At 38.0% G+C, this 17,359-nt stretch overlaps 1 protein-coding gene across 4 annotated transcripts in view; it reads right to left on the bottom strand.

The window, feature by feature from the left end:
* Positions 1-17,359, bottom strand: part of wdr20a (WD repeat domain 20a) — a 67,691-nt gene that overhangs the window by 24,722 nt on the left and 25,610 nt on the right. For 3 of the 4 annotated variants that reach the window (XR_011960434.1, XM_072568486.1, XM_072568483.1), the window contains exon 2: positions 6,519-6,701. The exons of the other annotated variant lie outside the window; for it this stretch is intronic. Coding sequence is in view for 2 of the 3 variants with exons in the window: in XM_072568486.1 (XP_072424587.1) it covers positions 6,519-6,701 (183 nt within the window). In the remaining variant the exon portion in view is untranslated. The remainder of the gene's footprint in view (positions 1-6,518; positions 6,702-17,359) is intronic. 4 annotated transcript variants of the gene reach the window in all.

Raw genomic sequence — 17,359 nt, forward strand, 5'->3', positions numbered from 1 at the left:
CGCCTGCATATCACTGGACACTACGGGGAAATTTAGCATGGCCAATTCACCTAACCTGCGCATTTTTGGACTGTGGGAGGAAACTGGTGCACTTGGAGGAAACCCACACAGACACAGAGAGAACATGGAAACTCCAAACTGTCACCCAAGGCTAGAATCAAAACTATTGTGCCATCGTGTCACCCCTATACCCCAAGTCCCTTTGTGTTGCAGCTTTCTGAAGAGAAGTGATTGTCATGGGCATCTATGGGGCAGTCAGTGTGTGTAACTGGGAAGGGCAGGTGTGGGTATAGTTTTATATTTACCAAGAATTAAAGTAGGTTTTAAACGTTGCCAAATAAAAAAGGTTGAAATGGAAGCCTCTTACTTGGAGTTAGGGATCTATTCAGACAATTCAAGCTATCGAACAATTAATGTGTAGTCATGGTATCAGACCCAATGTGCACCTTTTGGGATACATCCAGTCTTTGGCTTTCATTAGCCCAGACAATTCCAGTCTAAATTTGTAAATGAGATGTAGGAACACCATCTCTGGGGGTATAGTTGCAAAATCGCTAAAAATGGTGGTAGAGGTTGATAATTCCATAAAAGCTGCAAATATAGAACTAGGGTTCAATCCTGTTTGACCTTTTTGATGAACTAACAATGAGGGTTGATGAGAATAGTGCGACTGATGTGGCATACTTGCCTCTATGAACATGTTTGATAAGGTATTAAATAATGGACTTGTCAGTAAAACTGAGCCCAATAATAAGGAAGAAAAGGGATCATGGTTGCATTAACAACAAGTTGGCAAAGAGACAGAAAACAAAGAAATGTCAACTTTTTGTGGTTTGTAGGAAAGTACCAGCAAAATTACCCAGGGATTGATACTAGGACCATACTTTTCCTTGCTGCACTTAAATAATCTAGACTTTGGAGCGCTGGGCACAACTTTAAAATGTACAGATGACATAAAATTTGGAAGCATTATGAACTATGAGGAAGATAGTGACAGACTTTAAAGAAACAGACAGGTTGGCAGAATGAGCCCATATGTGGCAGATTAAGTTTAATATCAGGAAATGTGAAGTGATACATTACGGTAGGAGGAATGAACTTTTGAACCCGCACCAGGTATTTATAGATAATCAACAATGCAAGTTGAAATGAGTTCTGATTGCAGATCGTCATGCTCGATGATTCAAACATCCATAGTGCTCACAGCTTGTTTAATGGGCTGGCATATAGACATCAAGCGGCAAATTCCTAGTTTACAATTCAAATGAAAATAAATAAATCTTACTGTATAGCTGCAAAACTTTTCCCAGCATCCCTCACATTTCATCGAGGCATGCTACGCTTCCTTGTGATCATTCTCCAGTGCCTCTGTGCCCAATGCAGCTAATCTTATAGGGCACAGAACTGAAAGAATCCCAAAGTGTGTAGAACAGTAGATCTACAGTACACTAGAGTAGAGAACCCTGACCAATTTGTCAAAGAGGAGATTAAAGAAGGCGAGCTCATTTGACCGTTCTGTTTCAAACCTGAATTTGCCATTGATGAAAGGAAATTTTTTGGTGCAGCTGCAGATTCAAATACAGCAAGCGTATCATCAACATGAAATTTGCTTCATATGAATCTGCAGCTGAATGTAAGAATTTCCTTAAATGTCTTAACACGCTTCACCTTATGTTCAAATTCACATTTCAAATGGAAATCAAAATGTCCTGGTTGAACTATAAACTTACCTTCACTAGTCAATATATATATTCTGATTCCCACAGATCTATGTCCCATAATATTGGCCTCATTAGCAACCACATATTTGAGGCCAAAGCAGACTGTTCAATGTGCAAACCTGATGCTGAAATAACATGCATCAAAGCCATCCTTTGGTTTCCCTGATTTGGTGCTATTTCACTTAATATTATGCACATTTATGAAAGGCTTAAAACTTGATCATGAAAACTGCTCAGTCTACCTTCAGTTACGCTGGGTGGGTAAGGTAATTCAAACATTTGAGCAACAGTGATAGGATGCTGTTGTTAAGTCAACGAGATATTCTGTCCTTCTCACAAATGAGTAATACTGGATATGCATCAGTGCCAGTGTGATGCCAAGTATGTAGGCTATAGGTTCCACATACTGGCGCAATGTATCAGACTGTATTAAACTTTCAGCTGTTCACAGAAAGTGCTATATTGATTGTACCAAACTAGACAGCAATTGTAAAATTTGCAATGCTGTCTAACATTAGGTGTGATTCTACAATTGAACAATTTACTGGATAATCGAGAATGTGAAACGAACTATACAGGCACCAAGTTTAGCATTGACAGTTTTACCTGCAGAGGGTAGTGCAAGTTCTGGAACTTACATGTGTTGATGCCCAGGGACCTGTCCTTTGCAGGCAGAAAGTGGTGGTATACATATTACACCTATTTCAATTTAACAAAGACGTGTGACAGCCATTTATTGGTTCATTTCTCAGGGCAATGCTCTGACCCAGAATCAATCTGTCTGGTTTTAAATTTAAACAAAGATTTGCTGTCAAGCATCAATCAGCACTAATGCATACATTCTCCTGTGCTACAGGAAAAAGGCCGAGAATGGGAACAGGGTCGCTTTGTAGAGGAATGGGCATGAACGTAACAGCCGAATGATATCCTTCTGTGCTGTGACCACCCTGCAATCCTATATTTTAAGCTGACATGCTATGTTTAACTTTTGTAGAACCTTGATACCATATCATTGGCACATCTGACTCTGATTCTTCAAACGTTTTATATAAATTGAACAAAACTCTCTGTTATTTCCCTCTCGAAGCAAACCGAAGTGCTTTGATGATTCATTTAATGATCTTGTTAACTGGAATGGGAAATCCAAGGTAACAACTGCAGCATTGTTCTGATCTCTCCTATAAGGATACTGACACACTGCAGCTCCTTTTTGAAGTAAAAATATGACCAGGGCAGGGAGGGGTAATGTGACAGACGTCTTTAAGGTTATCGTAGTTTTGATCAGGTAGACAGAGAGACTTTGACACTTGGAGATCAGAATAGAAATTGGGTCATGAAAATAATTTCTTATAAATCGAATGGGAAATCTAGTGAAACCACTTTACTCAGACAGTGGTGTTTATGTGGAACCTACTACTACAAGAAGTAGTAAAAAAATGCAAAAACATGAGACTTGTTGATGAGGTCAGAAGAAGAGTGGTGGAAGGATGTGTTTGTGTGACGCAGAGATATCTGCATGATCTTATTGGGACAGACAGCAAATTGCTGTGCTACAGATAACTTGTTTAACATTTGCTATTCCTTAACTATTTGATTTTGAGTTATCTTTTGACTAATTCAACAGCATCGCAATTTCCTGTCATCTATTTGCTGCTGAAAGGCTTGTAAAAAGAAACCTTTAATATTCCCTCTGGCCAAACTTCACTGTTAGTCAATAAACCTAAAATTATCTCCAAATCTTTTTTTTTTTTACAATTCATCTCACTTGACTGCACTACCAATTTATTAACAATCCATTCCTTGCCTTCATTTACTATATTACTTCTGTTGTCCAGGATTACTCTTTTCCATGGTTAACCTTCCCTTTTTGGCTGTGACTGTTCTTGCTATATCCAGTGTATAATATTTCTGAACACAAGCTACTCTTTCTTCAATGCTTTATTCTCAAAACAGTGCTCTCCTCATTCTCACTGTCTCAAAATATGCCTTTTGTCATTTAATATTCCTTGCCTTCCACCTTATCACAGACAATTCTTTTTCTCGTCCTCCAACCAAAACCCTCCCTTTGTTTATGTACTTGCTTAAAACTTTTTTGATTCTTCTTTCAGATTCTGGGAATCAAACTTCAGAAAAGATGTACCCATCTGAAGATAAGCATATCATTAATACACCAAAATCAGACCTATTGTGATTATGTAAGTAATTGCTACACAGGAAAAAGGTAAATTTAAGAAATGCTCACAAATCATCAACTAAACACCAATATATTTTTAAAAGAAACAGAACCATACAAACGTTATGACTTAGAAAGAGGCCATTCAGCGTAGCGTGTCTGCACCAACCCAAAATAAAATTGCCTATTTAAGCAGGTTACAGTTTTCAGGTGCAGATCCAGCCATCTTCCAGGACTTGAGAATTTCCATAGATCAGAATGAATTTTAGTTTTTAAATATTTGCGACAGTGAGACATTAGTTACAAATCAGAAAGAGAATAAAGACAGTGTATGTGATAGAGAATGACATTGACCTCACAAGAATACTGGAAACATACTGTTTATTGGATCTTATTGAATCTTTCGTCTTTAAGTAGTTTTATTTATCCAAATTAATTTTGACTAGTATCACCAATCTGCTTCATCGACCATTAAACACTCTCAACTAATATAAGTAGACTCAACAGTTTTGTATTATTGCATAATTTCAGTAACATAATTACACTCAACTTTTTATGCCGTGGTAATTAACACCAATCATTACATTTCCTAGATGGATATGCCTTTTGAAATTAGTCTACATTAAGTTTTTGCTGTTATCCTTTATCTTTTGAACATTACCTCACAGAGGCAGTATTAAATTATACACAAAGAATATTGTTAAAAAAATCATTCTTGCAGGTATCTTTATACAACATGGAATGAGAGAGTCATTTCTCATTTTTATTTTTGTTTTTTTTTTCCATTGTTTTTACAAAAGGAGACTATTTGAACCATTATGTCTGAACCAGCTCCTGAAAGTGCTATCCAACTAGTCCCACTCTCAAACCCTATCTTCATCACTTTTAAATATCTGTCCAGCTCTCTTTTGAAACCTCCTATAGAATCCACTTTCATCACTCTCTCAGGCAGCGAGTTCCAAATTCCAGCAGTTCTGAATAAAGACGTTTCTCCTCATCTTATAGCTCTCTTGCTGACAATCTTGAAATTGTGATCCCTAGTTATTGACATATCAACCAATGAAAACAGTATTCTGTTTTCCTTCTTTAACCTGCCAAAATTGTTCCTAATTTGAACAACTCAATAAGGTCACCACTTAATCTTCTCTGCTCTCCAAGAGATCTCTCTAATCGTTCCTTGTATCTAAACTCCCTTATTCCTGATATTATTCTAGCAAATCTCATTTGAACTCCTCCAGGGCTTTAACATCCTTCCTTAAATAAAGGTACCCAGAACTGAACACAAAACTCGAAATATGAATTGACCAATGATTTGTAATGGTGTAACATCATTTTATAATCTATGCCTCTATAAAGACTCCAAAAGCTTTCTTATCAACTCTTTCAACTTGCCTAGCCACCTTCAGAAACTCATACACGTTAATCCCAAAGTCCCTCTGCTCCTGTACTCCTTTCGAAGATGTACAATTGAGCCTGAAGTGCCTCTCTATGTTCGCTCTACCAAAATGCATTAACTCACATTTCTCTGCATTGAAATTCATCTGGTAAGTGTCTGCCCATTTAACCAGCTTGTCAACGTCCCTCTGAAGTTAGTCAGCACCATCAACATAACTCACTATTCTCCCAAGCTTAGTATCATTTGCCAATTTAAAGATTTTGCCTTCAACACCCATCTGCAATTCTAGCCTGAGCCTCTCTCCTAGAGATATTCTTCCTGATTTTTATTGCTATTATTATTTCAGTAAGCATCATATACCTCCTTTTTCTTATTTATTTTCTTATCAATATCCTTAGCCATCCAGGGTACTATAGCTTTTGATATCCTGTATTTATTTCTTATGGATATATAGCTAACTTGCATGTGGGGCGGCATGGTCGCTCAGTGGTTAGTACTGCTGCCTCAGAGCATCAAGGACCCAGGTTCGATTCCTGCCTCAGGCAACTGTGTGTGGGGTTTGCACATTCTCCCCTTGTTTGCATAGGTTTCCTCTGAGTGCTCCGGTTTTCTCCCATAATCTGAAGATGTGCAGGTCAGGTGAATTGGCTATGCTAAATTGCCCACAGTGCTAGGTGTATTAGTCAGGGGTAAGTATAGGGTCAGGGAATGGGTCTGGGCGAATTACTCTTTGGAGGATCGAAGTGGATTTGTTGGGTTGAAGGGCCTGTTTCCATACTGCAGGGAATCAAACTAATCTCCTTTTTTGAAATTCTCCCATGTTTCATCCATGGTTTTATCTGCCAAATGTGTTTCCAATCAATTGGTTCCAGTTCAATATTTAGACCCCTAAGATCTGCTCTTTTCCAGTCTGGGATGTTAATCATTGACTGATTTTTATCCTTTTCCAAATAATATTGAACCTTATATATGGTGACCATTCCTAAATGCTCCCCAACTCTGACTTTCTCCACTTGGCCGGACTCATGTCAGAGTTCTTTTTTAACTAAATTTTGATTTTGAAGTTCTACTTTTGAGGACCATATTTACTTTTGTGGACACAAATGTTTTTGAATATAGCAGAACAATTGATTTACGTTTGCCAAAAGTAAACAATGATAATAAAAAGTAGGCAGAGTAACTTAAACTGTGCAATGACAAAATTCATTCCTCATTATATGACACTTACTTCTTCATTAAAAAGTTTGCTAGTCTCTTTCTTTACAGGGTCTATAAGTTGAACCTGTCCTGCAGAGAAGCCCACAAGTAGGGAGACACTTTCTGCAGTAGCTGTCAAATGGTTGAAATCATGGCAGGTGGGCTGTGTTCCTTTGTAAATCCGCTTGTCTATAGGTTTACTTAAATCTGCAGCCTAAGAAAGAAAAAGGAATATCAATTATTTTTATTTCTTTATTAGTCACTAAAGGTATAAAAAGACTTCAACGAAATATTTTCTAAAGTTCCAAATTTGAAAAACATGTGCACGCTAATTTTACTTATAGAATATTACATCCTTCAGCAACAAACGTTAACATTCCTCAAAACAAAAGCAAGTTATGCCAAAAATCTGAAATATCAGAGAAGAGAATTAAAACAGTTTAAAAGTTTCAAGTCAATGACATGATCTCTGGAATATTTCCAAATTTTGTTTCAATTCAATTTCCCTAACTCAAACACACTGCGAAGTAATAATTTTGGAATCAAAAGATGAAATCCAGAAACTCGTGAAAATCATAAACAGTTATGTGGGTAACGGAATGGGTGAGGAGAAAAGTTGATAATTGTTGAGCAATTTTCTCCAATTTACTTCTTAAAGTAATTTCATATAGCACGATTTAAAATTGTTGAAGTTTTATGGACTCTTATGATTTATTCCTTTCCTCAAAACAAATAATTGGAACCAAACCATATTTACCTTGGACAAACAAAGTAATTTGCATTTTCAATACTAGCTGCTTCATTTGAAAAAAGACACAGAAACAAACTTCTGTATGTGTCTTTAATAATGTTTAGCCAAATAATACGGAGTTTCAGGATTGAAGGTGATTTAACAGTTTGGATCAGAAATTGGCTAGCTGAAAGGAGAGAGAGGGCGGTGGTTGGTGAGAAATGTTCATCCTGGAGCTCAGTTACCAGTGCTGTGCTGCAAGGATCTATTTTGGAGCCATGGCTGTTTGTCATATTTATAAATGATCTGGATGCAGGCGTAGAAGGATGGGTTCGTAAATTTGCAGATGACACTACGGTGGGCAGAGCTGTGGATAGTGCTGAAGGATGTTGTGGGTTACAGAGGAACATAGATAAGGTGCAGAGCTGGGCTGAGAAGTGGCAAATGGAGTTTAATGTGGAAAAGTGTGAGGTAGTTCACTTCAGAAGAAGTAACAGGAATGCAAAGTACTGGGCTCACGGTAAAATTTTGGCAGTGTAGATGAACAGAGAGAACTCTGCGTCCAGGTGCATAAATCCCTGAAAGTTGCCACCCAGGTTGATAGGGTTGTTAAGGCGGCATATGGTGTGATTGCGTTTGTTGGGAGGGGAATTGAGTTTGAAGCCACAAGATCATGCTTCAGCTGTACAAAACACTGGGAACGCCGCACCTGGAGTATTATGTATAATTCGGATCACCACATTATAGGAAGGATGTGGAAGCTTTGGAAAGGGTTCAGAGGAGACTTAATAGGATGTTGCCTGGTATGGAAGGAAGGTCTTACAAGGAAAGACTGAGGGAACTGAGGCTGTTTTCATTGGAAAGAAGGAGGTTGAGAGGTGACTTAACTGAGACATAAGATAATCAGAGGGTTAGATAGGAAGGACAGTGTGAGCCTTTTTCATCAGATGGTGAAGACTAACACAAGGTGACATAGCTTTAAATTGAGAAGTGATAGATTTAGGACAGATACCAGGGGTAGTTTCTTTACTCAGAGAGTAGTAGGGGCGTGGAACAGCCTGCTTGCAACAGTAGTAAACTAACCAACATTTAAATGGGCATTGGACATACATATGGATAATAATGGAACGGTGTAAGTTAGATGGGCATCAGATTAATTTTTCAGGCTGGTGCAATGTCGAGGGCTGTAACATTCTATGTTCTATAATAGGAAACATTTATATCTACAACACAGTAATGTACCTAGAATTCAAAAAACTGTATCAAGCTTCTGTGCTGAATGCAAAATTTAAGGATGCCTACTTCAAGATATTCTAATTATGCTGAATATGGTGGAGTCATACTGATAGATATCACATTTTTTTAATTGAATAAAGTTACATAAAAATCAATACGCTTTAATTCATGTCAATTAATGCATTTGAATTTTACTGTGCCACGTTTTACTTTTTTCCCCCTTCAATTATGTTTTAATTTTTACTTTTACTAAGCTGTCACATGCAGCCAATCTGAAGATTCTCTTTCAGTAATACTAAGTTTCCTACTGCTGCAAAGTGTGACATAGAATTTCTTGGTTCTTGAAGGCAGCAATCAGAAAATTGCTGTATAAAGTGACGTATCAACTTAAAGAAATGGGAACACAAGTCCTTTAAAATTATAATGATGCTACTGCAAAACAACTATAGAAATATCAGACTTTGAATGTTAGATGCAAATGAGATAAGTCCATACTCATTTTCTGCGAATAGGACAGTTGTGGCAAAATTGAGATCAATGTCATTCAGGGCAATTTAGTGACCACATTAACAGAACACAGCTAACAGAAATTCTCTGATCTAGATCTCAAAGATAAACACTTCGATATTCAATATATTATATAAATGTAAAGATATTTTAAGTATTTACCAAAAATACTTACATATTAAAATACTTAGCACATTCTCTGGAATAAAAAGGAGCAATTTTATTCAATAAAAGGACGACAGTCAAACAGTCCTCGTGACTGTGTGCTAAATTCCAAGCCGATTCAGGTTCAAATAACCTTGGCAATCATCAAGAAAGTTTTGTTGTTACTGTACTCAGTGTTGAATGCTAGGTATTTTGACTGCACAAAAATGCTTTGCTCCATTTCCACTTCAAGTAAACCAGTTCCACTTTACTCAAAAAAAGTCTGCTTAAATCCAGGAATCAGCATTGTATTACCCTAACCAGAAAGGGAGCTTACCAAAGGTAGTGCAGAAACTTAACAGAAGAAATACACAAGTTTAGGTGGATTCACAAACTATTCAATCCAAGAGGAAAACTAAACGACTTTTCATTGCAAGACAAAATCTACCCATTTTTCAAAATTCATTTATTTAATATGGAATGTGGGTATTGCGAGCTAGGTCAGCATTTATTACACATCCTAAGTGAAATCAAGAGTCAACCTCATTGCTGTAGGTCTGGAGTACATACAGGCCAGATGGAAGATTTCCTTCTTTAAAGGGATTTTGTTTCCCCCATATGACATAGATATTGCTGGCTGAACCAACATTTATTTACGCCAATTTACCCAGAGTCAAGTACTTTGCCTAGTTTGGAGTGACAAATTGGCCAGATCAGGCAAATATGGCAAATTTTGTTCCCTAAAAGAAATTGATAAACCAGATGGGTTTTTACAACGATCAACTGTGGTTACATGGTTACAATTAAAGAAGTTTATTTTAAAGTTCAGATATTTATTGAATTTAAACTTCAGAGTCTGTCATGGCATATCATCAACCTGAGGCTAGCTTTTTATTCCATGTCCTGGTCTACTTACAAAGTCAGACAGTGCAATGCTGAGGTGATATGGTGAAGTTGACAGTTTAGATAGATATCAAATGGGCCAAAGGGGAATTTCCACTTTTCACCTTGCAGCAGTTTTAATAGAACAGGCAATAAGTGTGAACTATAAACCATCGTCAAACCTGATTTTGGATTCTGTGATGAAAAAAACTGGGATACTAATGGTAAAAAGAGATGATACCCATTATGCTAAGGTTATTCTTGTTTCACTATAATTGGCAGGTTTTTCAAGTTTTTAAGACTGTTTCAGCTCTGACATATTGACTTAAAGAAAGGAGATGTAGATAATGGTTAGAATACTATTTGAACAATAGGAAACCATAAAACAGAAATTTACAAATCTTTTGATACTGAAGCAGTCTATGTCTAAATTCAGCAAGATCTGGACAAAATTCAGACTTGGGCTGACAAATGGCAAGTAGCAGGTGCCAGGCAATGATCCTATCTAACAAAAGAGAATCCAATTATTGTCCCATGATAGTCAATGGCATGATCGTTACTGAATTCCCCAGGATCAATATCCTGGGGATTACCATAGAAGCTAGTTTGGACCAGTTAAATAAATATTTTGGCTACAAGAGCAGATTGAAAGACACTTTCAACATTCATTCCCTCCATTACTAATGCAAAGTACTACCTACAAGATCCACCACAATTCACCAAGGTTCCTTGGTAAGCACTTTGCAAACAAATGAACTCTTCCACTTAGGAAGCGAAGAGCAGATGCATATGGACACCACACTGCAAGCATCCCCCTCCAGCAAAACACCATGTGTGAATGGAGGAGAAACATCATTCCCCCACCTTTCCAATGGCTTCACCTACAGCATCATCTACACCTTTAAACTACTACAATATGCCAATTCAGAATCCAAAAAACGCACCACTTCTTTTATGGCAAGCAAGCACAAAGTTAACTTGGAATGCTCCTTCCATAACTTTGGTCCCCAGATTACAGAATTTAAGGTTATCATGTACATCAGGGTATACATTTCAACAATAAATCAGAACCCCTGTCACATCATTTACTATTTAAACCAGGTCAAATAATGGCATGAGAGTTTTTACATTTTCATAAACTGGGGGATAGGCAAAGAAAAAGAAAAGGATGTAAATGGTACATAGAATAATTAGAGTGACAGTTGTGAATTTATTACCTAAAGAAAATCATTCCATCCAAAGAATTTCATACTACACATGTCTTCAAAGATGATTACATCATTCAAACTTTTAACACTCCTTCATATAAACGTGACACAATATAAGCAGACGAAAATAACATGCAATTTAAAAAATCATTAAAAATTGGTGCATTGTAGAATTTGCTTTCTATGTTTAAAAGATTATCATTTGGACATAGAGAACCAATGAACTACATATACAGCAAACTTTGTTTTAATTAGCTTCTCATGAACCAGTACTCTTGATAAATGGGCAAAAAATTACATACCTCAAATACCATGAAGTTTACTGTATTATTCTATCCAATTATTATAGTTTTTCAAAATTTATTTACCTCAACCTAAGTATACTTGTTGCTCAACTGTACAACTGCATGAAATATCAGCAGTTGATTCAATTTTGGGTCAACCCCTCAAATACCACCATGTCTGAGTAGTCAATTGAGGGTGCGAGTGAAAAGGCTATGTTTATTTTAGGCAAAGTTGCACACTATTTAAGTTGCAAATAGAGTATAACAGTGATGTGTATACCCCCTGCATTACGTTTCTATTTCTTCGTGTGCGCTTTTACATTGTTTACGTGGGTCTTTTGATGAACTTGTATGGAATACTTAATCAACTAGCACATTCCTGGTCCCGTAGATGCCAGATAATATAAAGTTTACTGTATTAATTCAAGCAAGTGCAACGTATTTTGATGGAAAAAAAAATGGTTATTTCAACAAACAGTTGAGGCCTGGTGATAGCAGTCACTGAAGAGAGGTTATAACTTTTGGGTTTTCAACCAGTTATTCTTCCAAACTATAAATTACTAGTCACCCCTGTTCCTACAGTCTGTGATCCCCTCGATCTGGAGAACAAGTTTTACTGACCAGTGTCAAGCTAAATGCTGAGTTTGGAAATTTTGCGTTCGCCATTGATGTTCTCATTACTTAACAGGATGGATTATTCCCCCCAAAAAAATGCATATATTTTATATGCCAAAGTTAACCTGCTCTGCCTTACATCTACGAGGAGAAAGTGAGGACTGCAGATGCTGGAGATCAGAGCTGAAAATGTGTTGCTGGAAAAGCACAGCAGGTCAGGCAGCATCCAAGGAACAGGAGAATCGACGTTTCGGGCATAAGCCCTTCTTCAGGCTTATGCCCGAAACGTCGATTCTCCTGTTCCTTGGATGCTGCCTGACCTGCTGCGCTTTTCCAGCAACACATTTTCAGCTCTGCCTTATATCTACTTTGTTAAAAATCACACAAAAACAGGTTACAGTCCCACCAGCATATTTGGACACGCAAACTTTCGGAGCGCTGCTCCTTCATCAGGTAGCCAGTGGGGCAGGATCATAGGACACAGAATACATTGTAAAGATCAAAATGTCATACAATTTACGTGATGTATTGAACAAACTAAGATTGCGTTAAGTCTTTAATCACTTAGAATGAGTTACAGGTTTTGATTCATTAATATGTAAATTCCAGAACTTAAATTTAAAAAAGGGTGACATCTCAGCTCAGATAATGCATTAAAAGTGTGAGGTTTGAGTCTAGAAGAAAGTGAGGACTACAGATGCTAGAGATCAGAGTCAAAAAGTGTGGTGCTGGAAAAGCACAGCCAGTCAGGCAGCATCCGAGGAGCTGGACAGTTGATATTTTGAGCAAAAGCTCTTCATCCTGATAACAGCTTATGCTCGAAACAGCCACTCTCCTTCTCCTTGGATGCTGCCTGACTGGCTGTGCTTTTCCAGCACCACACTTTTTGACTGTGAGGATAGAGTCTATCTGTATTACAACCTCAAGTCAGACCAGTTCTATTTCCAAAGTAGGAATTTATAAAATGTCATATGGTTATCTCTTCTGAGATATAAGTGACCTGTACAAGAAGGACTGATTGCACCTGAATTGGAAGGGGGTCTGATATACCTTCAGGAAGATTTTAGAGCTGCTGGGACGATTTAAACTAGTAAGGTGGGGGCGGTGGGACCAGGGGGACCAGGGAGATAGTGAGGAAAGAGATCAATCTGAGACTTACAGTTGGGAAAAGGAGCAAGTCAAACAGTCAGGGCAGGCAGGAACAAAGCAGAGAACAAGGTAGGACTGATAAATTAAATTGCATTTACTTCGATGCAAGAGGCCTAACAGAGAAGGCAGATGAACTCAGGTCATGGTTGGGAACATTGTACTTGGCGATCATAGCAATTACAGAAACATGGCTCAGGGATGGATAGGACTAGCCCTCTTGCAAGGATGCTTAATATTCCAGAAGAAATGCTATAGGAAGGATAGAAAATGGTGCAAGAGAAAGGAAGTGGCGTTTTGATAAGGGATTGCATTACTGATGCACTTAGAGAGGATATACATGGGCATATATCCAGTAAAGTTATTTGAGAGATTAGAGATACTAAACGAGTATTTTGCATCAGTGTTTACTGTGGACAAGGAAATGGAAAATATAGAAAGTGGGGAAACAGATGGTAACATCTTGAAAATGTTCATATTATAGGTGGTGGTGCAGGACACCTTGAAATGCATAAAAGTGGATAAATCCCGAAGACCTGATTAGGTGTACCCTAGAACTCTGTGGGAACTGGGCAAGTGATTACTGGACCCCTTGCTGAGATATTTGTATCACCGAGAGTCACAGGTGAGGTGCCAGAAGACTGGAGGTTGGCCAACGTGGTGCCACTATTTTAAAAAGGTGGTAATGAAAAGCCAGGGAACTATAGATGGTGAGCCTGACATCAGTGATGGGCAAGTTGTTGGAGGGAATCATGCATTTGGAAAGGCAAGGACTGACTAGGGATAGTCAGCATGGGGGTGTTCATGCATGGGAAATCATGTCTCATGAACTTGATTGACTTCTTTGAAGAAGTAACAAAGAGAATTGATGAGGGCAGAGAGATAGACATGATCTATGTGGACTTCAGTAAGATGTTCGACAAAGTTCCCCATGGGAGACTGGTTAGCAAGGTTAGATCTCATGGAATACAGGGAGAACTAGCCATTTGGATACAGATCTGGCTCAAAGGTAGAAGACAGAGGATGGTAGTGGTGGAGAATGAAAGCTTGTGACCAGTGGTGACCCACAAGGATTGGTGCTGGGTCCACTGCTTTTCACAAGTATATAAATAATTTGGATGTGAACATAAAAGGTATAGTTAGTAAGTTTCCAGATGACACCAAAATTGGAGGTGTAGTAGACAGTAAAGAGGGTTACCTCAGATTAGAACAGGATCTTGACCAGATGGACCAATGGGCTGAGAAGTGGCAGATGGAGTTTATTTCAGATAAATGCGAGGTGCTGCATTTTGGGAAAGCAAATCTTAGCAGGACTTATACACTTAATGGTAAGGTCCTAGGGAGTGTTCTGAACAAAGAGACCTTGGAGTGCAGGTTCATAGCTCCTTGAAAGTGGAGTCGCAGGTCGATAGGATAGTGAAGGTATTTGGTATGCTTTCCTTTATTGGTCAGAGTATTGAGTACAGGAGTTGTGAGGTCATGTTGTGGCTGTACAGGACATTGGTTAGGCTATTGTTGGAATATTGCGTGTAATTCTGGTCTCCTTCCTATCAGAAAGGATGTTTTGAAACTTGAAAAGGGTTCGGAAAAGATTTCCAAGGATGTTGCCAGGGTTGGAGGATTTGAGCTATAGGGAGAGGCTGAACAGGCTGGGGCTGTTTTCCCTGGTGACCTTATAGAGGCTTACAAAACTATGAGGGAGCATGGATAGGGTAAATAGGCAAAGTCTTTTCCCTGGGGTCAGAGATTCCAGAACTAGAGGGCATAGGTTTAGGGCGAGAGGGGAAAGATATAAAAGAGACCTATTGGGCAACTTTTTCACACAGAGGATGGTACATGTATGGAATGAACTGCCAGAGGAAGTGGTGGAGGCTGGTACAATTGCAACATTTAAAAGGCATTTGGATGGGTATATGAATAGAAAGGGTTTGGTGGTATATGGGCCAGGTGCTGGCAGGTGGGACTAGATTGGGTTGGGATATCTGGTAGGCACGGATGGGTTGGACCAAAGGGTCTGTTTCCATGCTGTACATCTCTATGACTACTATATTACACTTGATAATGTGATTATATTTAATCTATACAAATAAACATTGTATTTCATTGATATAGCTCACAGCTGGACAACAAGTAAAATATTGGTGATTCACAACAAAAAGTTGCATTTCCATGTTGTTCTGCATTGACATTAAAGCCAAGATTTTGCACGTCAGCCTCAAATAATCAATGTTTTGTGTAGTCATTCCATTCTCAAGATAAATTGAAAACTGATCTGAGCTACATACTTCATTATTTGTGACTATACAGAAACAGCAACACCATTATAAAATTCAATAGAAACTGAAAATACTGGAAATACTCCAGTTGGGGGAAAAAAGGCCAATTTCTGAATCAGAAAAAGAAAAAAGTTAGAAAAGCTTGACAGCAAGTACAGACACAGGCAAAGGAACAACAATCACAACATTATTCCGAGATATGAATCCAAGCAGTGGAGAGTTTTTCTCAATTCCTCTTCAAGTGAAATGCTACATTGATGTCAAGGGCAATCACTCCTATTGTGCCTCTTGCATTCAGTATCTCAACTTCGTCAGAGTTGAAGAAATGTCTGAAGCTGTGTGGTCTTGTTGAAAGCCAAAAAGAACAACAATGAGCATGTTATGGTTATCGAGTGCTACTTGATCACACTATTGACAACCCCTTCAATCACTTCACTGGTGACTGAGGAGAGGACATCAGAACAGCAGATACAGCATAACAAATTGAAGGTACCGGTAAATTACTGTTCTACCTAGGAGGAATGCTTGGGGCATCAATACTGGGATGAAAAGAAGGGTAGGTTTTATATTTCCATGCAGAGGAATGACACTGGGCGAAGGTCAGGAGTTAAATGAAGTGTGGACTGAGTTTCATTACAGGAACACTCCCTTTGCAATGCTGACTAGCAAAAGAAGGGAAAAGACTGTTTGGTGGTGGCATTAAGGTAGCAGAAAATTTCCAAATAACTGAGAAGATTGAGCTCGGAAAGTGAAGGGAACTATGACATTAATTGTCTGTGCATGTATCTCTACAATATCATGTACTTTAGGTTTGGGTTTTGAATTTTGAGTTAGTAACAAATAGGTTTCCTGTCTGAAGTTAATATTTAAGTATTTCTGTGGTCATGGTGATTTCATTTACAAGTTTGAGGGGGCTATCTTTTTGGCCTAATGGATTCTTGTTTACTTTAGGATACTTTTAAGACTTAGCAAGGTAAATCATTGCGCCTTAAGGTTTGTTTGAAATTTCTAGGTTGAGATTGTTATGCTTCGGGAAACACCCTTAATAGAGAGAGACTTCTGTTACTACTTTATATGTTTCTGCTAAGTTCTGTAAAGTCTTTGTATGAAGGTTCAAGAATCCAGCAGTGCTCCTGTGAAGGCGAACTGAAGTTGAGTTTGCTTAAACTCAGGTGTTTGATAAGTTTAGGAATACGTGCAGCATTTCCAGTCGAGGAATTAAAGGAACACTTCAACTTGTCAAGGTATTCGACAAAGTGATTCTAGTCTGGGTAACGAACAAGAACTGCTGTTGGGTACTATATAACGGGTATGCATTCTTGGGAATTGGTAATGGAATGTTTTGGGATAAATGGGATAATACTTTTACTGTGCATTTAAAACTGTTTGAATTTGTATTGAATTTGAATTTATAGGCAAATAAATTGTTCAATTTTATCTTCATTTCTTTTTCTTCAAACAAAATCTGCAATATTGTGTTCTTCTGTCTCTGAGAGAGACTACCTTGTTAAAAACCAAGAGAAAATCAAGCCAGATGTCAGTCTGGCAACTGACCTTTCCAGTAATAACATCAGCTGGGATCACAACAGAACATGGCTCTGAGAAGGAAGCAAAGGGATAGGAGAGAAGTACAGAAAATAGATGAATGTGGTCAAAGGGAATACTTGTTTAAGCAAAAATGACAAAATTGGCAAAGTAATGCAGTGGGAAATACTGTTATCTGAAAAAAGCATGTTATTAAAATGCAAACCGTTGGGTGCAGACGAACTTCCATTCATCTCATTTTTAAGGTCATGGACATTTGAAATACAGAAAACATGAGTTGTACAATCCATTTAAGCAAT

This window comes from Chiloscyllium punctatum, chromosome 4, assembly GCF_047496795.1.
Source record: "Chiloscyllium punctatum isolate Juve2018m chromosome 4, sChiPun1.3, whole genome shotgun sequence".
Classification (NCBI taxonomy): domain Eukaryota; kingdom Metazoa; phylum Chordata; class Chondrichthyes; order Orectolobiformes; family Hemiscylliidae; genus Chiloscyllium; species Chiloscyllium punctatum.